The sequence below is a fragment of the Aspergillus candidus genome (assembly GCF_002847045.1).
Source record: "Aspergillus candidus strain CBS 102.13 unplaced genomic scaffold BDW47scaffold_3, whole genome shotgun sequence".
Classification (NCBI taxonomy): domain Eukaryota; kingdom Fungi; phylum Ascomycota; class Eurotiomycetes; order Eurotiales; family Aspergillaceae; genus Aspergillus; species Aspergillus candidus.
This window is the reverse complement of record NW_020194008.1, coordinates 784733-804929: the sequence shown is the minus strand read 5'-3', so window position 1 is coordinate 804929 and position 20197 is coordinate 784733. Positions and strand designations below refer to the sequence as shown.

Below are 20197 nucleotides of genomic sequence, written 5' to 3'. Positions count from 1 at the left end.
CATCCTTGTCTTATTTCAACAGCCACCAAAATGGAATAGCCTCCTTAGGCTAGGATCGCCGTCACTGACATCAGGCGTTACACTTGGTCCTGACCAGGAACAAAATGATCTAGCCACCTCACATGTGGGATGATCCTCGGCGTCTTGGAGCGGCATGGCGGGATCTCTGTGCAGAGGTACCCCGTACCCGAACAAAAAATCCCCGCATGACTCGCAGGTATAAAAAGCGAGATTGCAGTCCCCGCAGACCTGGATCTGGGGCTTTCAGCCGTCATATTGGCCAAGTCGTGTGAATATAGCGGTGGTCTGCATCCAGCATGCGTTTCTCGACAGTTCTTTCAGTGTTTCTGCTTTCCAGCACCTCACTGGCTACCCCAGCCTCCCCCCAAGCGGACAATGTTTCGGTACAGGAGGCTCAGTCAGAGGACCACCCCGCCACAGAGACCCCTGCCGCAGAGGCCAAAACAACTGGCGCAGCTCACCCAACTGTCAATGTCAACCAACAGAACGCGAACGATGATGAGCAACAAAGTGGGTCGGCTGAAAACCAGCCAAAGCCCGCCGAGGATGACAAGTCCAAAGGTGGCGATTTCTTAGGGGCACTGACCAGCGGAAACCCACTTGTCCCGACGGGAGATTCGTCTAGCAAGGAAACAGAAAAGCCCGACACAACCACCTCCTCTGCAAAGAAGGATGACAGACCCCCCACCCCTACCTCTGCCCCGAAGGAGAAATCGACCGAAGAAGATTCTTCAAAGCCGTCATCATCGGCTTCTTCTTCCTCGAAGAGTTTCTGGGAAGATCCGATCCCGGATGGAGTCAGTGGAAACCCCATTGAAGACCTTGGAAACCATCTCGATGGTATAATAGGCCTACTTTCTCCGACATTCATCAAGGATGTCGAGTCTTTCTTCCATCACTTTGCGCGCTTGTTTGACGACGAGACGACTGAACAGACCAAATCCTTGATCGACACAGGCTACAAACTCCTGACCCCAGAATTGTCCAAGGAGCTGACTGGTCTTTTAAATAACGCCAACAAGTTGCTCACAGCCAACTTCGTGAAGGAAATTCAGGACTTGATCAAGGCAGTGGGCCCTCTGGTCACGCCCGAGCTGTTCAAGCAGCTATCTGGTTTGCTCGAGAACGGCAGCGACCTCCTGACAGCCGAGTTCGTCAAGGAAGTCAACGGCTTGATCGGCAATGCCAACAAGCTGCTGACCGCTGATTTCGTCAAAGAGATTAGACAGCTTATCGAGACTGTGGTCCCCGTGTTGACACCCCAGATGCTCAAGGAAGTCAGCAAACTGCTGAGCAACGCCAACGGCTTATTGACCGAGGGCTTCGTCAAGGAAACTAAGGGCCTCATTGACACCGTGGCACCGGTAATCACACCAGAGCTTCTCAAGGAGATTGGCCCGCTGCTTCACAACGCCAATAGTCTGCTCACGGCCGACCTCGTCAAGAAGTTGAAGGAGCTGATCAGCGCAGCCAGTCCCCTGCTGTCCCCTGACCTGTTCAAGAAGCTCAATGGCCTGCTAGATAACGGCAGCGACCTCTTGACAAAGAATTTCGTCGACGACACCAAGGGCCTTATCGGCGCCGTCGCCCCCGTCATCACGCCTGAACTTCTCAAGGAAGTCAGCGGTCTTCTAGATAATGCCGGCGATCTACTCACCAAGTCATTCGTGAACGACACGAAGGGCTTGATCGGCGCCGTCGCACCCGTCATCACCCCCGATCTTCTCAAGAAGGTCGGCGGCCTACTCAACAGCGCCGGAGACCTCCTAACCAAAGACAACGTCAAAGACATCGAGGGTCTCCTCGGCAACGCCAACGACCTCCTCACACCCGAATTCGTGAAAGAAACGAAGGGTCTCATCGGCGACGTGGCACCCTACCTCACCCCCAGCTTGATGAAGCAAGTCGGTGGTCTCCTCAACAACGCCAACGACCTCCTCACCCCGAAGTTCGTCAACGAGACGTCCGGCCTTATCGACGGGATTGCTCCCGTCGTCACCCCCGAACTTCTCGCCCAAGTAGGCGGACTTCTAGGCAATGCCCAAAAGCTCTTGACCAAGAAATTCGTCGAGGAGACGGCCGATCTCATCGATACTGTGGCGCCGGCTATCACGCCGGAGCTGCTCAGCCAAGTCAGCGGTCTTTTGAAGAACGCTGGCGGCTTGTTGACGGCGAAGTTTGTTAACGAAACGAGCGACTTGATTGACGACGTTTCGCCTGCTATCACGCCGGAGCTGCTTGGCGATGTTAGCGGGCTTTTGGATAGTGCTCATTCGCTGCTGACGCCGAAGTTTGTGAACGATACGCAGGTTTTGATTGAAGATGCTTCTGGGGTGGGTTGCCCCCTTTCCTTTTTCCATCCATATACTCTACTATCTGGTGTAGAACAGCTTAAGCTAACCTTCTTCTCTAGTTACTCCCCTCCTTGACGAAAATCCTAGATAACCTCTAATCGAAGCCTACATGCGGACTTGACTTGATTTGAGCGGTATCAGCCTGGGATGGACCTATGATTCATGAATCTACGCTTAATATAAGGAACAATATGTACCGTGTATCTGCATTCTATCTTCAATATCATGTGCGAGGTACTGAGACCCCTTAGCATGAATGTCCTTAAGTTGTGAAATTGTCGTTGCCCCGGATACTCCTCTGCGCGACTTGACGTCGTCGTGTGGGATGTAAGCTTGTCGGTGGTGTATCTGACCGATTGCAGTAGCTCAGCTTTAGGTCGTTGATCTTATAGTGAATAGTGTAGCTAATCTTGTCACTGGATGATGCAATGTAGCAAAGGGCGTAGGTAAAGCATGATGTTTGTGGTATTTGCCGAAGTTCCATAAAGAGCATGGACACAAGTCATTATGTATTATGGTATAATTCTCTCCATCCGAAGGCTCTGGTGGTTATTTTTGTGCGGGTCGTAAACCGGCTGTTTATGGTCCGTATGCCATACCGACAGGGCAAAGTAGTATAGAATACAATAGGTACAGCTCTGACAATAATTACGAAAAAAGCAACAGATGAGACGGTTCACCCGACTACATGATTGAAATCACTCACCCCCCGACGAAACCCCTGTTCCCATTCGGGATACAGGTCCTCGACAACGTATCCCGTATCCAGGAGACGTTTCCGGATCCACAGCGTCAGCATCCCGATCTTGTCGCCTCCTCCTCCCTCGCCGTTGCCAGGGAGGAGGTGTTGCGTTCTGGCGGAAAAGAAGCTCATCGCGTCGCTGAAGCCGAGATTCCAACCCAGATCGTATTGGTGACGCTTGTCGTAGATGCCCCATGACTTCTCGTTTTGTGCGATTGCAGTGTCACGCAGGTGTGCGCGCTGCGTTTTGGCGTTCTCTAATTTATCGTGAATTTGATTTTGGGTTAGGTTGAACCACTGTGGAGGGGAGATCGCGCCTGAGGCGACTTGCTGTTTGAAGTCTGTGCCTTCATCACTGTCGTCTGTGTTGAGAGCCCAGAAGGCGGACCCGCTGGCACGGGCGGCCCAGACTTTGCCTTGCTCTTGACCGAATTGCTTGATGAGTGCGGATTGAGAGGATGGGTCCACGCGACGTAGCGTTTCGGGGTTCAGGGTGCAGGTGTATTCGCCCACGAAGACGTCGACCGGATCATCGTGTAAGGTCTTATCATTATGGACTGCGACGTCCCGTAGATCATTTGAAACCTGCTGAATAACAGACTGTGGCTCTGTAGCTTGACTATTATAGTACCGATGCGTCTCGATCACCACGGGGTTCCTCCCTGCAGGCGCTGGAAGCCGATTCTTCGATGCTGCATAGTCCGCAGCCGCAGTCAGATTACCGCCGTCGCTGATGTAAATGGGCAACGATGGGTTGATGGCGCTAGTGACCACCAGCACTTCATTATACCAGTCCGTCAAGTCTTGAATGTTCCAGTCCTTCAGGTTCGATATTTGGATTCCTGTTACCCCTAGAATGGCATGAAAGGTGACTTCTTGCATGATGAAAGCGATGCAATCCCTCGCCAACTCCCGGGTGCGTTTGCAAATGGGCGCAATGTGAAAATCAATCAAGACGCCTATGCCGTGATTGTAGCAATCTTCCACATATCGCTTCACGATACCCCAAGTGTGGTCGTACAAATGTGCCGGTTCTCCTTCGAAGTCTGTATCCTGACAAAAAGCCGGGCCAAGCGTGTAAAAGCCAATTGGGAGACGGATCGCATTGCATCGTGCCGTTGTTCTCAGCCAAGAGAGGTCCGATTCCAACACTGCCCGCGCCCACCGTGTTTCCCATTTCTTGCTTGTTTCATGGAAGCCAACCGTTTGGAGAGACCTGCAATGATTGTAAGGATTGGGTGAGGCTTTGAGGTGTCTACGGAAAGGCTCACTTTCGAATCTCTGCTAACTCTTTTGATCCTCCTGGATCGGTGTTTGAGTTGTCGCCATCCCGCCACGGACCCCGTATAAATGCTGTCCCTTGGTTCACTCCATGCTGGTATCGATAAAGCAAGACATCTGACGCTGTTGGAGACGGTAAGCGACTCGGGGGCATTCTCGATTAAGGAACTAGTTTTAATGACTCCGACACAACCAGAGTATTATGTGTAGAAAAAGAATTGTGTGACGGAAAAAATGCGAGCAATTCAAAAATATGATGTCAAGAGAAGTAAATTAGTTTGAATAGTCTCGACCGGCGAGTCTCGATAATTACCCCGGAAGGAAAGCTGCCATAGGCGGGTGATCCACCACTGGAGGAGATGAGAGTGATCTACACCCCCAGGACATTGATCTCCTTGAAGAATGGTGAAGGATATTTAATTATTATGAGAACAATTTAACGAAACCGTACAACCCACCACGGGGGAGAAGAACGGATACTTCCTGAAGATCCGACTTGATATACTTTCAAGATGAGGATAACCTGACGTAAGTCATCATAGTCGATTAGCGAGGGGCTCCTAAGGCTCCGCATCTGACCGGGCACGGGACCACCCGTCGTCGTTGTTTCCTTGAGATCTTTTTGTCCTTCTTCTCACCTCCAAGAAATCAACTCAACCATCGAGCTGCCCCACTCGTTTATTTACCTAAAATCGATCTAGTGCTTGGGACACATCTACTACTTATCCATATTCCTTTGACTTTTGTGACAATCAGCCATGAAGAAGGTGATACGCATCTAGTAACCCCCCACACGGCATGGAGAAAACACGGGTCGCCAAGGTAGGTCTTACCCCCTATCTTTCATTAAGTACTTCTCAGCTCGAATGCTGCTCCGTTGAAGAATCTGTTGACTGACGATCTATATGTATCGTTGTAGGTTGAAGATGTGACCTTGGCGCGCCGTGGCGAACAGGTCGTTGGCACACTCCACCTCACCCCTCATCATATTGTCTTTACACACACTCCCGCCGCTGCCGACTCTACACAGCCCTCCAGCACCCCAATCAGGCCACGGGAACTCTGGATCTCTTTCCCTATCATCTCCTTCTGTATCTACCGCCCGACTCCCGCGGTCTCTCGTCAGCCGTCCGCAATCCGCATCCGATGTCGCGATTTTATGTTTGTCTGCTTCTACTTCGAAAACGAGACAAAGGCACGCGATGTCTACGAAAATATAAAGACAAGGACCTGCAAAATTGGCCGCGTTGACAAGCTCTATGCGTTTTCTTACCAACCGCCTCCCCCTGAGCGGGAGTTCAACGGTTGGGAGTTGTACGATCCCCGCAAAGAGTTTGCTCGACAGGGGGTGGGCCAGAACGGGCGAGGTTGGCGGATCTCGACCATCAATTCGGACTACGGGGTAAGTGGTCTCAACTGGAGTCGAGTCACAAGAGGAGTATTGACCGAGGTCCGCTAGTTTTCGCCAACCTACCCAGCCGTCTTTGCCGTCCCGTCGACCATCTCCGACAACACGCTCAATTACGCCGGGCGCTATCGCTCCCGCGCACGAGTGCCTGTTCTGACATATCTTCATCCGGTGAATAACTGTTCGATTACGCGGAGCTCCCAGCCCCTGGTGGGTGTACGGCAAAATCGAAGTATCCAGGATGAGAAATTGCTGGCCGCCATCTTCTCCGCTTCCCGGTCTGAGAGGCCGTTGGCGAACGTCAAGCCCCCGCGTCTGGATAAGGATTCATCTGGATCGACCTCAGAAGATCCCTCCGGTAGTCCGGGCCTAGCTGAGCTGGGAAAGGCCGAGGAAATGGAGGATGAGATGCTGTCATCATCGTTCGAGGGAGAATTTGGAGATCAGCCTCAGATCTACGGCGCCCAGCAGCATAATCTGATCGTCGATGCGCGACCGACTGTAAATGCGTACGCCATGCAGGCCGTGGGGCTGGGTTCTGAAAATATGGTCAATTACAAATTTGCTACAAAGGCGTACCTGGGGATTGACAACATCCACGTGATGAGGGACTCCTTGAACAAAGTGATGGATGCGTTAAAAGACTCGGATGTCACGCCGCTCGGTCCCAGCCGAGATCAGCTGGCGCGGAGCGGGTGGCTGAAACATATCTCGGGAATCCTGGACGGTGCCGGGTTGATTGCCCGCCAGGTCGGCCTCCAACATTCACATGTGCTGATTCATTGCTCCGATGGGTGGGACCGCACCGGTCAGCTGAGTGCTCTGAGCCAGGTGTGCCTGGATCCGTATTATCGGACAATGGAGGGCTTCATGGTCTTGGTGGAAAAGGACTGGCTCTCGTTCGGTCACATGTTCCGGCACCGCTCGGGCCATTTGAACAGCGAGAAATGGTTTCAGGTAGAGAATGAACGGATCGGAGGGGATCCCAATCGAGGATTTGGGGAGGGCGGCGGTGCAGGAAAAGCCATCGAGAACGCGTTCCTGAGCGCCAAAGGGTTCTTCAACCGCGATAATACCAGCCGCGATTCCCTTCACGAACCCGAAGGCGAGATGCAAAGCTATGATTCCGACAATCCTACCGCTAAGAAACCTAGTCCACCTCCCCGGGTAGCTCCCGCTGAGAAGGAGGTCACCAAGGTCAAGGAAACCAGTCCCGTCTTCCACCAATTCCTGGATGCCACCTACCAGTTGCTGTACCAGCATCCCACCCGGTTTGAATTCAACGAGCGATTCCTACGGCGGCTCCTCTACCACCTGTACTCGTGCCAATTCGGGACGTTCCTCTTTAACAGCGAAAAGGAGCGTGTGGAAATCCGTGCGAAAGATCGGACTCGCAGCGTGTGGGACTACTTCCTCGCTCGGCGGGAGGAGTTCTCCAATCCCCAGTATAACCCTCTGATCGACGACCATAAACGTGGCCAAGAGCGCTTGATCTTCCCTCGGCTCAAAGAAGTCCGATGGTGGAATGAGGCCTTTGGCCGGACCGACGAGGAGATGAATGGTGCGCGTCTTCACGGCGCGTCTCCCCCGACTGGTCCGGATGATCGCTCCGAGCCCGAACGGGCTCCGGTGCTAACGGGGATCGAGACCGCCCATCATTCTGTGGGCAGTGGGCCATCTGTTTCCGAGGTTGCGACGGGTGCTGCCCCAAGCGGAATCGCAGCAGTGACCTCCAGTATCTCTCGTCTTGCCATTCCTCAAAACCACGAAAACGAGCAAGAACTCAAGGAAACAAGCCAGATGACCGTCGAAACACAGTGAGGAGACACGACCCGGATTTCCTGATTTAGCCCAGATTAGTTTTACGAAGTGATACGAAGAAAGTGGTACGGGTATTGTTAGAAGTACATACAGCGATTACAAAGGGGGTGTCCTACTTTACCCTATGGGGCGTTTGACCCACCAATGGAGCCTCTTACTATCTATTCCTACCTTGGTCTGTCCTGCGTGGACGACGTCAGTTTATAGTTGACTAGAAAGAGAGAAGCTACGTAATCAAATGCCTGAGGTAGAAACAATCCCAAAGGGGAATAGCGCCCGAAAGCGAGAGAGGGTTGAGCCCTGCGCCAAGAAGCGGTGTGATTGGCCGCCGGCCCCACGAAATTTCCCTTCGTTTTACTCGCACTGAATCCGATTCTTTGATCGAATCGACCGACTTCAACCTCCGCCAAACTCAGTCCCCGGCCGTTTCGTCGACAAACCCCCTCCTCAACTCTCCCCCCCCACCAGCCGAAAACACAGCAATCATGGCCGCTGTCCAGGGAGTCATCTCGAAGCGCAGAAAGTTCGTCGCCGACGGTGTCTTCTATGCCGAGCTGAACGAGTTCTTCCAGCGCGAGCTGGCTGAGGAGGGCTACTCGGGTGTCGAGGTCCGTGTGACTCCTACCGTCACCGATATCAGTACGTCGCCCTGGAATTTTCTATTGGATTTGTTTTGAGGGGGAAATGGATGGTCGAAGGGAGAGAGAAGGGTCGAATTGATGGAAGATATGGGCGATCATGGACCGGGCGTGTTGGAGACACCAAAAAAAGAAGAGGAGATACATACAGGTTGTCGGAAATGCTTGTGCTAACGGATGTCTCTTCCTTCCAGTCATCCGTGCCACCCACACCCAGGAGGTTCTCGGTGAGCAGGGCCGCCGCATTCGCGAGCTCACCTCCCTCATCCAGAAGCGGTTCAAGTTCCCCGAGAACTCCGTCTCCCTCTATGCCGCCAAGGTCCAGAACCGCGGTCTGTCCGCCGTCGCTCAGTGCGAGTCCCTCCGCTACAAGCTCCTCAACGGTCTGGCCGTCCGTCGTGCCTGCTACGGTGTTCTGCGATTCATCATGGAGAGCGGTGCCAAGGGTTGCGAGGTTGTCGTGTCCGGCAAGCTCCGTGCTGCCCGTGCCAAGTCCATGAAGTTCACTGTACGTTTTATCCGATTTATCGATTTCGACAGCATCTGTGGTTGTGTTGGAAGGGGAGGGTGGAAGAAGAAGATGGAAACGATTGCGCCAGCGCTTTTGAAGATGGCTTCGTGCAGATCAACTAACGTGTGTTCTGTGATATAGGACGGCTTCATGATCCACTCCGGTCAGCCCGCCAAGGAGTTCATCGACTCCGCCACCCGCCACGTCCTCCTCCGCCAGGGTGTCCTCGGTATCAAGGTCAAGATCATGCGCGGCTCCGACCCCGAGGGCAAGGCCGGCCCCCAGAAGACTCTCCCCGACTCCGTCACCATCATCGAGCCCAAGGAGGAGCAGCCCGTGCTGCAGCCCATGAGCCAGGACTACGGCGCCAAGGCCATCGCCGCTCAGCAGCTCGCCGAGCAGCAGCGTCTTGCCGAGCAGCAGGCCGCCGAGGCCCAGGAGGGTGGTGCTCCTGCCCCTGCCGAGACCTTCGCGCAGGAGTAAATGCAAAGCCAAGTAGTTCGTTGAATTTTATTCCCTTTTTTTTTAATTTAAAAAATGGAAAAAAGAAGAGAGGCTGTGGATTTTGTCACGATGTTAAGGCCCTGCTACTCCCTTTTTTATTATTTTTTTTTATAACTCTCTCTCGATCCCGTCCCTGTCACCTTAAAACCCATATCCCTCATACCGACCGCAAACAAATAAAAAGAAATTTGTCAACCACTTCAATTAGCTTTTCTTTTTCTTCTCTCCGTTTTGGGTGGTAGATTGGGATACATGTGCGGCCTGTAGTATTCGGGTATTCTACAGATTGCGTTTCTCGATTGGGAATAGGTAATCTAATCTGGATACGAGTCTGCAAGACATAAACAAGAGCTCACTATAGCTAGCCAGCTTCCTGTACGGCTTTCGATGAGTTAGTACAGTTTATCGACTCGCCCAATCAAACGACCATGAGTACAATATCTACCTACCAACCCAGATCTTACTCCCGAGTACGAAATATATATCTGTACATGAGCAAAATATAACTACATGCTTATAGTTATCCAACCAAAGATATAAAGCCAAGGATAATACAGTAGTCTCGGTATAAAGATATATATAAACCATCCATGCATTCGTAAATTGACATTTTCTGCTTTTTTGTTCTTAAAAGGCTAGTAGTTCTCGCATCACATCATCATCCCTTCTTTTTCTAACTTAATTGAATCTATGCCAAGCTAACTGGTTAACTAGTAAGTCTAACTGAGCTAAGCTCACAGGAAAGTCTCGACATTGATCTCCAGTGTGCTGACGGGGTATTTCAGTTCGTAGTTTTCGAGCACCGAGGGATGCAGGATACCGAAGGCGCCGATGGTTTGCACCTTTCCGCCGATGCGGAGCTTGACGGCTGCGGCGTGGCCGGGGAAGTACGTGGCTTCTGTTGTGGGTTAGACAATAGTCTTGTATATTGGGAAGGGGGAGGGGAGATGGGATGATTGGGATTGGTGGACCTACCCTCGAGCTCCTCGATCCAGTAGTGCGAGTCGCCGACGGCGGGGTTCTCCAGGCCCTCTTCGCCGGTGATGAAGGCGCTCTTGAGCATGGACATGATGCGGTCCAGGAGGCCGTGAACGACTTCGAAGCCACTGGTCTTGCCGCACCATGCGGCTGCGAAGTGGCGCTCGTTGCGGCTCTTCCGCTCCAGGGAGAGGTCCTTGTACGCCACGTCGCTGACTTCGAAGATCTTCATCGGCACCGAGTGGTGCTTGTTTTCGCGGATCGTCTTCAGGAGGCCCGGCAGCAGGCTCGTGCGCACCACCTGGAACTCCAGGGTCTTGGGGTTGGACAGCTTGACCGCTGTGTTGCCGTCGTCCTTGCGGTTCAGCCAGCCGAAGTTCTCGTCGTGCGAGCACAGGATCAGAGGCATGACCTCCGACCAGCCGGCCATGGCGGCTTCCATGCGCACAATGTCCGTGAGCTTGTTGATCGGGAGGGGCTGAGCGACCGTGCCGGATTTGCTGGGGAAGGATCGCGGGAGGTTGTTGAATCCGTACGCGATCGCGACGTCCTCCATGATGTCGGCCTGGTGAAGCACGTCGGCGCGGGTCGGCGGGATGAACACGTCGATCACATCGGGCGAAGAAGTCGACGGTTGGGCGTCGTACGCCATCTTCCGCAACAGCTCGCAGATCTCGGCGGGGGCAAGCTCGAGGCCACAGCACTCGTTGATGTAGGAAACCTCCGCTTGAGCGGTGCGGGGGGACATGTCTGGCGAGACTCGGGTCTCGTTGTTGTGGTCGGAGACAATTTGGATCGGCTCGACCCTGATCAACAGTCAATACATATCCTAAAACGGCGGGCGGTTGATGGGGCTGGCGTCTTACGTGAAGGGCTCAGCAACATGCTGGGAGAACATCGACACCAGAATCCTGTTCACAATCTCCACCTTGGTCTTGTCAAGGGCCGTAATCTCAATGAACACATTTTTGGTGTTGACGCTGATCTTCGAATGGTCGCCGTTGATAATAGGCGGAAGAGAGCAGACGGTCTGGTTCGCATCGTGGATTACCGGATAGACTGGCGAGTCGCGAATAATGTGAAGGTACTTGCCCAGATGCCTGTCTTTCTGTGATGGGAGTCAGCATCCGCCGAAGGCCACCTCACTGTGCATGACTCATACCTCGTAGAAGGCCATCAACTCCTCACCGTCCAATTCCTTGGTCTGGTTGAGCGGGACGAACTTGATATCCTTCGGGGGAAGGGCATCATAGGTGAAAGGACCCTTTATCGTGTCCAGGTCGTGGGTGCCGATCGAGACCAAGGTTCTCTGTCTCGCGAGGTTTTGATGCAGCTTGTCCTGCAGAGCGATGAAGGATTCGTAGCCCGCCTGGGTGAAGGTGATGTTTCGCAGAATCGCACCAGAAACGAGAGGCCGGATTTTCATGGTCTGTCCCGTTGTCTTAGTCTCGAATATCTCCGAAATCGCCATCCAACTTTCGTGCGACTCACATTTTCCTTGACAATGATCTTTTCCATCTGCGCCGGCTGGGTCAACCGGTAGTTCGGCAAGGGTTTCCGACCCAGGAAGATGTTCAGCATGAGGGAAATGCCCTCGAAGCACAGCAAGTCATATCTGTAAATCTCTCAATATCGCGCGATCTCTCGAGTCCTCCTCAGGGAGTGCGTACCGGTTGGCGGGGATCTCGATCTTCAACTGGGGCGGCTCCTGTTTTCCATCGACAATGGGGCGATCCGAGTTCGTTGTCTATATCGTTCTTAGCGAGTGCACTGACGACCGATCGCGGTTGGGGTAAGACTGAATTACATCTTCGTCCAGTTCGATACCTAGATCACAGGAGACTGTCAGCGCAAACCCCGCGGTAACCCATCGTCGGGGAAAAGAACGTACCGAATTCGAAGCACAACTCGTCAAATTCCTCAGTGGTATAGCTGTCGCCCGTTCGGATTAGCCCGAGATCATACACAGAAAAGAATCCAAACATCTGGGCACATACTCGCGCCCGAGCTCCTTGAAGAGCTCGGCCTTATCGACCGAAATGGTGGGCATGGTGGGGAGTGTGGGATAGGTGACTCGAGTAGATACTCAGGACGAGACAGAAGAAAATCAACAAGTCTATGACTGACCCAGTCTCACCAAGACTTTCAGATATAAAGAGCCAGGAGTGGGGAGGGTAAGTTGTTTCAACAATGGTGAAAGTCGAGTCAACGGGGGAGTCATACACCAACTACTCTCTACTTCCTGCGATCAGTTTTCTTTGGGGCTTGACCCTCTTGACCTGCGCCACACATCACCCCTCCTTCGACCGCCTTACGTAGGGCACCAGCCACAGGGAAACCTCAGTCCAAAACTTGCCCAGTTTACTCCTCGGATAGACAGGAGGGAGAGATTCATCCTTCTCGCTGCTCTCTACAACTACATTGGAAAGATAAAAGAAACCCCATCATTCCTCCAATCTACCACCATACCCGAGGATTTTTTATCTCCTGCGGTTATAATTATTCAGATCTTGACAAATTACCTTATCTCACATTCTTTGAGGTTCGTTTGATCCATCGAGCCCCCTCCCCCCTCAATCCAATTGACCCAGAGAGGTCCGCCGCTAGTTGTTGCGTTGCTGGTGTCCTTGCGGCGGCGGCCCAAACCCCACGAAACCTCGCTCCGGGGACTCTCGCAGAGCATCCATATCCCATCCATCCTCTTCCCTATCCCCTTATCGACCTGTGCCACCAACACCTTTTGCGACCGCTAATCTGACTCCGATCTCGACTAGGTGCTGCCGCGTGTCATTGTCCCGTCTACGACAGCTCCTCGTTTCTCGATTCCTCGCCCATTCCCCCCCCCCTCTCCCGAAGAATATTATCCCATCGTGTGTTCGCGTGAGGTCGGGCGTGAACTGTTAGTAGTAGCCTGACCGAGGATTGGGACTCGTCATATCCTCGCCGCTCGCTGCTTGTAACTGATCGAGTTTGATACAAAAAAGTCCTTCGTCATGGAGGGTCAAGGTGATAACGATGAGCTCTACCCCATCGCCGTTCTTATTGATGAGTTGAAGGTAATCATCCCACCCTGATAACGACCCCGTGAAATGTCGGTGATTCTGACGGCGTTGTTGCCTCTCAGCATGACGATGTCCTTCTCCGTCTCAATGCCATCCACCGTCTTTCTACCATTGCATTGGCCTTAGGGCCTGAGAGGACCCGCGATGAACTGGTCCCTTTCCTTGACGGTTAGTCCTGTTGGAGCGAACCCCCACGCATTGGAGGAGATGACCCTACGATTGTCACGCATCGTTCCTGATACCTGGGATTTTAGACTCTGTCGAGGATGAAGATGAAGTTCTGACCGCTTTAAGCGAGGAACTGGGCAACTTCATAGAATATGTCGGTGGTCCCGAGCATGGGCATGTGCTGTTGTCGCCTTTGGAGAATCTGGCCGCCATTGAGGAACCCCTGGTTCGGGAGAAGGTGAGAACTTACATCTGACGACATGGACGGGATGGACCGGTAATAACGAGAACGAATAGGCTGTCGAGTCCCTCAATAAAATCGGCGAGGAGTTATCCGCCAAGCAAATCGAAGAGTACTTCGTTCCGATGGTCCTCCGCCTGTCCAAAGCCGACTGGTTCACCTCGAAGGTTTCCGCCACCGGTCTCTATTGCGCCCCATACAAGAAGGCTCCCCAGCCGCTGCAGCAAAGCCTCAGGCAGTACTTTGGGGGTTTGGTGCACGATGAGACCCCCATGGTGAGAAGACAGGCGGCAAACAACCTCGCCAAGTTCGTTGCGGAAATGGATGCGCCCGTGGTGATCGAGGAGATGATACCCCTGTTCCAGTATCTGGCGAACGACGATCAGGACAGCGTGCGGTTGCTTACCGTCGATATTCTTATTGCGATTGCCGAGCAGATTCCCAAGGAACAGCAGCCCAGTCACGGTATTCTGTTGACGTCCTTGCGCCACCTGTTCGAGGATAAGAGCTGGCGAGTCCGATACATGGTCGCGGATAGATACGAAAAGGTGCCCTTTGCATTGTATCCTGTTCTGCATGTCTGTTACTAACGCCACTGTAGATTGCTAAGGCCGTCCACGAAGAAGTGGTGACTCGAGACATGGTGCCGGCGTTTGTGAAGCTGTTGAAGGATACGGAAGCGGAAGTCCGCACGGCGATTGCTGGCCAGATTCCCGGTATGTATCTCACCGCTTCCTATCAATGTAACCAGCGACTCATTTCCCGACAGGCTTCTGTAACTTGATCGACCGGGATACCCTGCTTAATGAGATCATGACGAGCGTGGAGGATCTGGTGTCCGATCCGTCCCAGCACGTGCGTGCGGCACTGGGTACTCAGATCAGTGGGCTTGCCCCGATCCTTGGGAAGGAAGAGTCAGTGCAACCGGCTTTGCTGAGGTGAACAGATGGAGTGGCTGACTCTGGCTTATAGGACTATCGCCCATCTTCTTCCAATGTTCCTGCAGATGCTGAAGGATGAGTTCCCCGACGTGCGCCTGCATATCATCTCCAAGCTGGAGTTAGTGAACAATGGTAAACGAGGACCCTATCTTCTACGGTACTTCCACTGTCACTTGATTGATTTCTAATCTCGTTCTAGTCATCGGCATCGATCTGCTGTCGCAGTCCCTGCTGCCGGCCATCGTGCAGCTGGCGGAAGACAAGCAGTGGCGGGTTCGCCTTGCCATTATCGAATACATTCCTCTCCTTGCCAGCCAACTCGGCGTCAAGTTCTTTGACGAGCAACTTAGTGACCTCTGCATGGGTTGGCTGGGTGACACCGTCTTCTCGATCCGGGAGGCTGCTACTCAGAACCTGCGGAAGCTCACGGAGGTGTTCGGAGTGGACTGGGCCAAGGAATCGATCATTCCCAAGGTCATGGCGATGGGACAGCATCCTAATTACCTCTACAGGATGACCACCTGCTTTGCTATCTCCGTACGTGCATTCTATAACGTACCCCACGACTCCCGACCGTTGGACTGACTCCTCTAGACCCTTGCCCCCGTTGTCACCCTGGATATCATTGAGAACTCGATCCTTCCCATCTTAGAACGACTTGCGGCCGATGAGATCCCTAACATCCGATTCAACGTCGCCAAGTCCTACGCCGTTATCGTTGACACGGTGCGTCGTCTGCCGACAGAGGGAACCATCTCGGAGCAGGATAGACTCGTCAAGTCTCCGACACCGTCGCCTCGAGGCCAGGAGCTCATCCAGAAAAGAGTTATTCCCAGCCTGGAGAAACTGCAAGAGGACGAAGATGTTGATGTGCGATACTTTGCTACGACTGCCGCAGGCGGCCACGATGAAGTCATGGAGACTTCGCCGTAGGCTCTCCTCCCTATACCAAGTGCACCAACTCCAACATGGGTTACCGTCTCAGTGTGATTAAGGAATGAATAATATGGATACTGAAGCCGCTTTGGGAGGATTATCTACTTGTGTCCTCTTAGAAAGAGTTCGAGAGTCTGACTGAGACGAATTGCTTCATGGCGCTCTGTTTTCTTCCGACTAAATGTAGAGGTCATGGTGACCAAGTCCGCAAAAAAAACAAAAACAAACCTTTTAAGACCCTGGCTCTGCAAGTTCGAAGATAGAGGGGGGCTTGGGTATGATGTCTTACGAGTCATAAATAAATATTTTACAGAAATAAACCAGTCGTTTTGAATCGCGATGTAGGAATTGACCACTGCCTGATCAAGCCTTACTAAATCGACCGCGGCTAGTGGCCGACGCGGAGGCGACGATTTTCATCAACCCACTTGTAAACGACCATCTACACCCAAGGTAGTTACCATAAAGGATAAGGATACGTTGGTATATTCAATACCTTTACTATCAGTTTCTTGGTTTTTTATTCATGTCTCTATTAATCCTTTCGAAAACCTCGTCTATTCCCATTTTACAATTCAAACCTGCTCTGTGAAGTCAACAAGACCAGATGTCAATCCCGTGGCATTTCGTGTCCGTCTCCACGGAAGAAAAGCAACTTCGACGAGAGCTCTTAGACCTCCGCGGATATTATGCTCAGATCTCCGTGGTGCTAGCCATTGTGTCTATCCGACTATACAATCTCCGACGCAAGCCTACCGTTCTTCGATCATGGTGGGATGCGCCGCCCTTGCCGGGTTGGAGGGAGACTCGTAGGCAACATGTTGTTTGTCTTGTCTGGCTTGCATGGCTGGTTGGGCTTTCTGCGTGGAATACTGGTGATGGTATGATTTCTTGCCTTTCCCTCTTCAATACATACCCCCGACATAGTATACTAACATGATATGAACAGACTATCTACACCTCACCAAAGCCCTAGGCCACATCGCTCTCTCCCAGCTCCCAGTACAGGCACTTATGTCACCAGCCCTCTATCTAGAGGCCTCAAAAGCGGCGTCGCCGTCCCTAATGGCCGTCTTGACAGGCCTGCCGCAGCCCTCAATCACACCCATTCACCGCCTCTTCGGCCGCATCGTAATCGCGCCGCTACTAATCTCCCACGCAACCCTCTACCTGAACTTCTTCTCGCAATCGGCTCACCCCGAGTTCGGCACCCTACTCGCAAAGCGCCTGCTGGACGAGGACGTCCAGTGGGGCATTGCCGCGTTGACTACGCTGGTTGCTGTTTTGGTTTTTGTGAGGCCCGTGGGGCGGACGACGCGCTGGTGGTTGAGGTTTTCGCCGGGTTGGTCGGTGCAGACTAGACGGGAGGTGTTTTACACGGTGCATGTGCTGTTTGTTGGGATGTTTTGTGGCGCGGCTTATTGGCATGTTGAGTGGGCGAGGGGGTTTGTGTTGCAAACGTTGGGGTGCGCTGTTGTTAATTATGTTTGTTGTTCGGTGTTGGCGAGGTAGATATATCCCTATATTCCCCGTGGTTGTTATCTGTTGCTAGACTTGTTGGATGGTGGCTTGTGGATTTGCTTGGATTAGTACATTGTGTGGTGGATTGGTAGGATCTCTTGACTCGAGTATGTACAGCGTGTGTTTTGTTTCAGTCGCTCAAGATTCGCAGGGGGGTACTACTGTTTCCCTAAGGCATTGATTCTTACTCTTCTAGGTACTCCTTTGGGAAATGCTAACACTAGCTGAATAGAATCGATCGAGATATAATATTAGAACAGAAATAGGGAGGGGATCGTACAGATCTCTGGTGAGTGACGTTTTCGGCCATGATCCACGGCTAAACATAGTATACTTTGTTCCAGAGCGCAACAGCAAGGTTTCTGTAATATATCAACCATATTCAAATGAGACCAAAACCCTTGAACTGCGACTAATGAAGTTCTTCCTCATAACTGGAAAATAGATGTATCTCTTGGCGGTGTCTCAAGTCTCGACCGGGCGATTTGCAGCTAACGCAGCTGGAGTCGGTTTAGTCTTACTCGATCCGTCCTGTTGCCCTGGATTCCTCAGGACGACGAATCGGGAAGGTGGCCAGGTAAACAATGCCTTTAGACCCTGCACTCTTGCCCCATAGACTTCCTTTTACCTCCTACTCCTTGAATATCGTGTTTGGCATGGTCTAGAATCAAACGACTGACACTAATTATTCTCGGTTGACCCCATGAAGTTACACAGATAGCTCATCTCGCTGCCAACCATTATTTCGGGTTGATGCGCCCGCGGCTCATACAGATACCTAGTCTCCCCTCGATGGCAGCATGCGGTCCCAACGTCTTCCGGCCCTGTTAGTGCTTGCCACTTTTATCGTCCTCTCCGTATATTTCCTAAACGGCTCTCCACCGGTGGAAGATGCCATAGTCTCATCGCACCTTCCTCCCCCTCATGTCGATGCGACCCCGCCGCAAGAAGTCACGGAAGAAACCAACGATCGCAAAAGCGCTCAGAAGCACCACCCAGACCCCAACCATCCAATATCGAGCCTGGTTCACAATGCGGCGCAAACGTTTGATCAGACGCGATCGCGCCAGTCGAAATCGCTCGCTGAGGCCGTCAATGAATACCGTCGTCGCTACCACATGCACCCGCCGCCGCACTTTGATAAGTGGTTTAAGCTGGCTCGCTCGAGGGGCGTGCAGATGATTGATGAGTACGATACGATCTACCACTCGCTGTTGCCGTTTTGGGGTCTCAAACCGGCGGTGATCCGTGACCGCGTTCGGGAAGCGCTGGGTTATGAGAATGCCGTGCTGGGAGTGCTTATTAGAGACGGCAAGGTTACTTTGGTTGAAGGGGGTGGCGATGGGAAACAATGGCAGCGGGATGCGACGGTGGAGATGATGAAGGATTTTGTTCAGTATTTGCCGGACATGGATCTGGTGTTCAACAGTCATGATGAGCCTCGCGTCATTATCCCTAGCGAAGATCTGCGGAGGCTGGTTGATGTGGCCAAGGACCGTGCCATTCCTAGTGGTTTTAACAACCAGTCGCCTACGAATGCGTGGTCGGAGAGGCCTGCGGATGTGAACAAGGGTGACCGCATTGATGAAGTGCGAAAGAGTCGTTTCAATCGATACGCACATCAGCCTACTTGGACGGACTCCCGAGCCTCTTGTCCGGCGGATAGTCCGTCTCGCTCCCTGGATGAGAATGAGCCAGACAATGTTGATGCCTATGCGCATGGTGAATTGGGATTCGTCTTCAATACCACTGCATTCTCCGATATCTGCAACACTCCTTCTCTTCGCGATCGATACGGTTTCTTCGAGAGAGCCAATGCCTTCGATGTCGTCCACGATCTGTTCCCCGTGTTCTCGCAGAGCAAACTCTCGAGTTTCCAGGACATTCTCTATCCTAGTCCGTGGTACTGGGTGGATAAGGTGCCGTACGAAGCAGAAAAGGATTATAGTTGGGACGAAAAGATGGACAAGATGTATTGGAGAGGATCGACGACCGGCGGGTATTCGCGAGGAGGCGGGTGGAGGCGCCAGCACCGGCAGAGATTTGTCGGCACGATCAACGCCCTGAACAATACCAAGGTCTTGTCGAAGAGCGAGAATGGCTTGTGGGAGACAAAAGAGGCGCGCCGGGAGTCGTATCGGGACCTGTTCGATGTGTGGATCACGTACGTCGGGCAGTGTGACGAGGATGACTGCGCCGCCCAGAGAGAGTATTTCCAGATCGGCGAGCAGACCGGCCAGCAGGATGCCTGGGCCTACCGGCACCTAGTAGATATTGACGGAAACGCTTTCAGCGGTCGATTCTACGCATTCCTTCACAGCAACAGCTTGGTACACAAGGTTGCCATCTTCCGCGAATGGCACGATGAATGGATCAGGCCTTGGGTGCACTATATCCCGCTGAGCCTGACGGGGGATGAATACGTGGAGACCATGCGATATCTAGCATCGGAGGAAGAAGGCAAAGCTCTCTCCGCTAGTTTGGCGCAACAGGGCCAGACCTGGGCGCAGAAAGCACTGCGCAAGGAAGATATGGAAGTGTGGCTGTTCCGGTTGTTATTGGAGTAAGTTCATCCCTGCATAGTTCCTGACTGGTCTGAATCACCGTCTGACATGATCCCCACAGGTATGGACGCCTCGTGGATGATAACCGAGAAAACCTGGGGTTCTTTCTTTGAGTTACACTGAGTCTGAACCTGTCAGTTTGAGCCGGTCGGCATATGGCTCCTATTCGTTCCTACAACTGTGCGATGTATGAATATCTACTGGTGGATTGTGTGCATTTACGGGATGCGTGGCGTTTGGGGTTGGGATTTCTGCTTCATGGGATTTGCATATTCATTCAACGCTAAGGTAGACTACAGCTGGCGAAGTCGGCTAAGTGGCCTTGAAATATTGCTTTGGTAGTCTTTGTTGACATTTGTCTGGTATCTTCATTTTGTCGAGTACCATAAACATTGGTAACAATATAGTCAGTCAGTCAGGCTATCAGCTGGCCGGCCCTCTGATAATCGATCCGCATGCGGATGTCAATACCTACCTCAAGGACGTTCTCAGTTTACAAATAAATA

General features: G+C 52.5%; 8 protein-coding genes across 8 annotated transcripts; 6 read left to right on the top strand and 2 right to left on the bottom strand.

Annotated features, from left to right (window-relative positions):
• Nucleotides 1–90: 90 nt before the first annotated feature.
• On the top strand, nucleotides 91–2489 carry BDW47DRAFT_132348 (uncharacterized protein). Its single transcript, XM_024817530.1, has 2 exons — nucleotides 91–2354; nucleotides 2435–2489. The coding sequence occupies exons 1-2, from the start codon at nucleotides 318–320 to the stop codon at nucleotides 2471–2473; spliced, it is 2076 nt and encodes a 691-aa protein (XP_024676010.1). The 5' UTR covers nucleotides 91–317; the 3' UTR covers nucleotides 2474–2489.
• A 325-nt stretch (nucleotides 2490–2814) lies between these two features.
• On the bottom strand, nucleotides 2815–4872 carry BDW47DRAFT_98943 (glycoside hydrolase). Its single transcript, XM_024820772.1, has 2 exons — nucleotides 4389–4872; nucleotides 2815–4333 (listed from the first exon to the last, which is right to left on the bottom strand). Exons 1-2 carry the CDS (start codon nucleotides 4550–4552, stop codon nucleotides 3052–3054), a joined length of 1446 nt encoding a protein of 481 aa, XP_024676009.1. The 5' UTR covers nucleotides 4553–4872; the 3' UTR covers nucleotides 2815–3051.
• A 159-nt stretch (nucleotides 4873–5031) lies between these two features.
• Nucleotides 5032–7856, top strand: BDW47DRAFT_98941 (phosphatidylinositol-3-phosphatase YMR1). The gene is made up of 3 exons (XM_024820771.1): nucleotides 5032–5220; nucleotides 5318–5800; nucleotides 5858–7856. Exons 1-3 carry the CDS (start codon nucleotides 5197–5199, stop codon nucleotides 7625–7627), a joined length of 2277 nt encoding a protein of 758 aa, XP_024676008.1. The 5' UTR covers nucleotides 5032–5196; the 3' UTR covers nucleotides 7628–7856.
• Nucleotides 7857–7984: 128 nt separating this feature from the next.
• BDW47DRAFT_98940 (40S ribosomal protein uS3) lies at nucleotides 7985–9610 on the top strand. Its single transcript, XM_024820770.1, has 3 exons — nucleotides 7985–8266; nucleotides 8460–8773; nucleotides 8918–9610. Exons 1-3 carry the CDS (start codon nucleotides 8113–8115, stop codon nucleotides 9257–9259), a joined length of 810 nt encoding a protein of 269 aa, XP_024676007.1. The 5' UTR covers nucleotides 7985–8112; the 3' UTR covers nucleotides 9260–9610.
• Nucleotides 9611–9857: 247 nt separating this feature from the next.
• Nucleotides 9858–12457, bottom strand: BDW47DRAFT_98938 (phenylalanine--tRNA ligase subunit beta). Its single transcript, XM_024820769.1, has 9 exons — nucleotides 12256–12457; nucleotides 12150–12190; nucleotides 12066–12085; nucleotides 11929–12005; nucleotides 11750–11873; nucleotides 11421–11687; nucleotides 11125–11366; nucleotides 10256–11064; nucleotides 9858–10178 (listed from the first exon to the last, which is right to left on the bottom strand). Exons 1-9 carry the CDS (start codon nucleotides 12306–12308, stop codon nucleotides 10015–10017), a joined length of 1797 nt encoding a protein of 598 aa, XP_024676006.1. The 5' UTR covers nucleotides 12309–12457; the 3' UTR covers nucleotides 9858–10014.
• Nucleotides 12458–12656: 199 nt separating this feature from the next.
• On the top strand, nucleotides 12657–15946 carry BDW47DRAFT_98936 (protein phosphatase 2A structural subunit TPD3). The gene is made up of 10 exons (XM_024820768.1): nucleotides 12657–12800; nucleotides 13033–13314; nucleotides 13383–13488; nucleotides 13575–13726; nucleotides 13786–14277; nucleotides 14331–14445; nucleotides 14499–14643; nucleotides 14702–14802; nucleotides 14870–15207; nucleotides 15265–15946. Exons 2-10 carry the CDS (start codon nucleotides 13252–13254, stop codon nucleotides 15601–15603), a joined length of 1851 nt encoding a protein of 616 aa, XP_024676005.1. The 5' UTR covers nucleotides 12657–12800; nucleotides 13033–13251; the 3' UTR covers nucleotides 15604–15946.
• Nucleotides 15947–16062: 116 nt separating this feature from the next.
• Nucleotides 16063–17353, top strand: BDW47DRAFT_98934 (putative metalloreductase Fre8). Its single transcript, XM_024820767.1, has 2 exons — nucleotides 16063–16487; nucleotides 16556–17353. The coding sequence occupies exons 1-2, from the start codon at nucleotides 16214–16216 to the stop codon at nucleotides 17116–17118; spliced, it is 837 nt and encodes a 278-aa protein (XP_024676004.1). The 5' UTR covers nucleotides 16063–16213; the 3' UTR covers nucleotides 17119–17353.
• A 440-nt stretch (nucleotides 17354–17793) lies between these two features.
• Nucleotides 17794–20041, top strand: BDW47DRAFT_98932 (putative capsule-associated protein CAP1). The gene is made up of 2 exons (XM_024820766.1): nucleotides 17794–19690; nucleotides 19753–20041. Exons 1-2 carry the CDS (start codon nucleotides 17928–17930, stop codon nucleotides 19802–19804), a joined length of 1815 nt encoding a protein of 604 aa, XP_024676003.1. The 5' UTR covers nucleotides 17794–17927; the 3' UTR covers nucleotides 19805–20041.
• Nucleotides 20042–20197: the final 156 nt, after the last annotated feature.

Coding starts and splice junctions, on each gene's coding strand:
- BDW47DRAFT_132348 (XM_024817530.1), top strand. CDS start 318: ATGCGTTTCTCGACAGTTCTTTCAGTGTTTCTGCTTTCCAGCACCTCA. Junction 2,355..2,434: donor TGATTGAAGATGCTTCTGGG/GTGGGTTGCCCC, acceptor CTTCTTCTCTAG/TTACTCCCCTCCTTGACGAA.
- BDW47DRAFT_98943 (XM_024820772.1), bottom strand. CDS start 4,552: ATGCCCCCGAGTCGCTTACCGTCTCCAACAGCGTCAGATGTCTTGCTT. Junction 4,334..4,388: donor GAGTTAGCAGAGATTCGAAA/GTGAGCCTTTCC, acceptor CAATCATTGCAG/GTCTCTCCAAACGGTTGGCT.
- BDW47DRAFT_98941 (XM_024820771.1), top strand. CDS start 5,197: ATGGAGAAAACACGGGTCGCCAAG. Junction 5,221..5,317: donor AGAAAACACGGGTCGCCAAG/GTAGGTCTTACC, acceptor GTATCGTTGTAG/GTTGAAGATGTGACCTTGGC. Junction 5,801..5,857: donor CCATCAATTCGGACTACGGG/GTAAGTGGTCTC, acceptor GAGGTCCGCTAG/TTTTCGCCAACCTACCCAGC.
- BDW47DRAFT_98940 (XM_024820770.1), top strand. CDS start 8,113: ATGGCCGCTGTCCAGGGAGTCATCTCGAAGCGCAGAAAGTTCGTCGCC. Junction 8,267..8,459: donor TCCTACCGTCACCGATATCA/GTACGTCGCCCT, acceptor TCTTCCTTCCAG/TCATCCGTGCCACCCACACC. Junction 8,774..8,917: donor CCAAGTCCATGAAGTTCACT/GTACGTTTTATC, acceptor TCTGTGATATAG/GACGGCTTCATGATCCACTC.
- BDW47DRAFT_98938 (XM_024820769.1), bottom strand. CDS start 12,308: ATGCCCACCATTTCGGTCGATAAGGCCGAGCTCTTCAAGGAGCTCGGG. Junction 12,086..12,149: donor CGAGTTGTGCTTCGAATTCG/GTACGTTCTTTT, acceptor CCTGTGATCTAG/GTATCGAACTGGACGAAGAT. Junction 11,065..11,124: donor CATGTTGCTGAGCCCTTCAC/GTAAGACGCCAG, acceptor ACTGTTGATCAG/GGTCGAGCCGATCCAAATTG.
- BDW47DRAFT_98936 (XM_024820768.1), top strand. CDS start 13,252: ATGGAGGGTCAAGGTGATAACGATGAGCTCTACCCCATCGCCGTTCTT. Junction 14,803..14,869: donor GCTGGAGTTAGTGAACAATG/GTAAACGAGGAC, acceptor ATCTCGTTCTAG/TCATCGGCATCGATCTGCTG. Junction 15,208..15,264: donor CCACCTGCTTTGCTATCTCC/GTACGTGCATTC, acceptor TGACTCCTCTAG/ACCCTTGCCCCCGTTGTCAC.
- BDW47DRAFT_98934 (XM_024820767.1), top strand. CDS start 16,214: ATGTCAATCCCGTGGCATTTCGTGTCCGTCTCCACGGAAGAAAAGCAA. Junction 16,488..16,555: donor TGCGTGGAATACTGGTGATG/GTATGATTTCTT, acceptor TGATATGAACAG/ACTATCTACACCTCACCAAA.
- BDW47DRAFT_98932 (XM_024820766.1), top strand. CDS start 17,928: ATGCGGTCCCAACGTCTTCCGGCCCTGTTAGTGCTTGCCACTTTTATC. Junction 19,691..19,752: donor CTGTTCCGGTTGTTATTGGA/GTAAGTTCATCC, acceptor TGATCCCCACAG/GTATGGACGCCTCGTGGATG.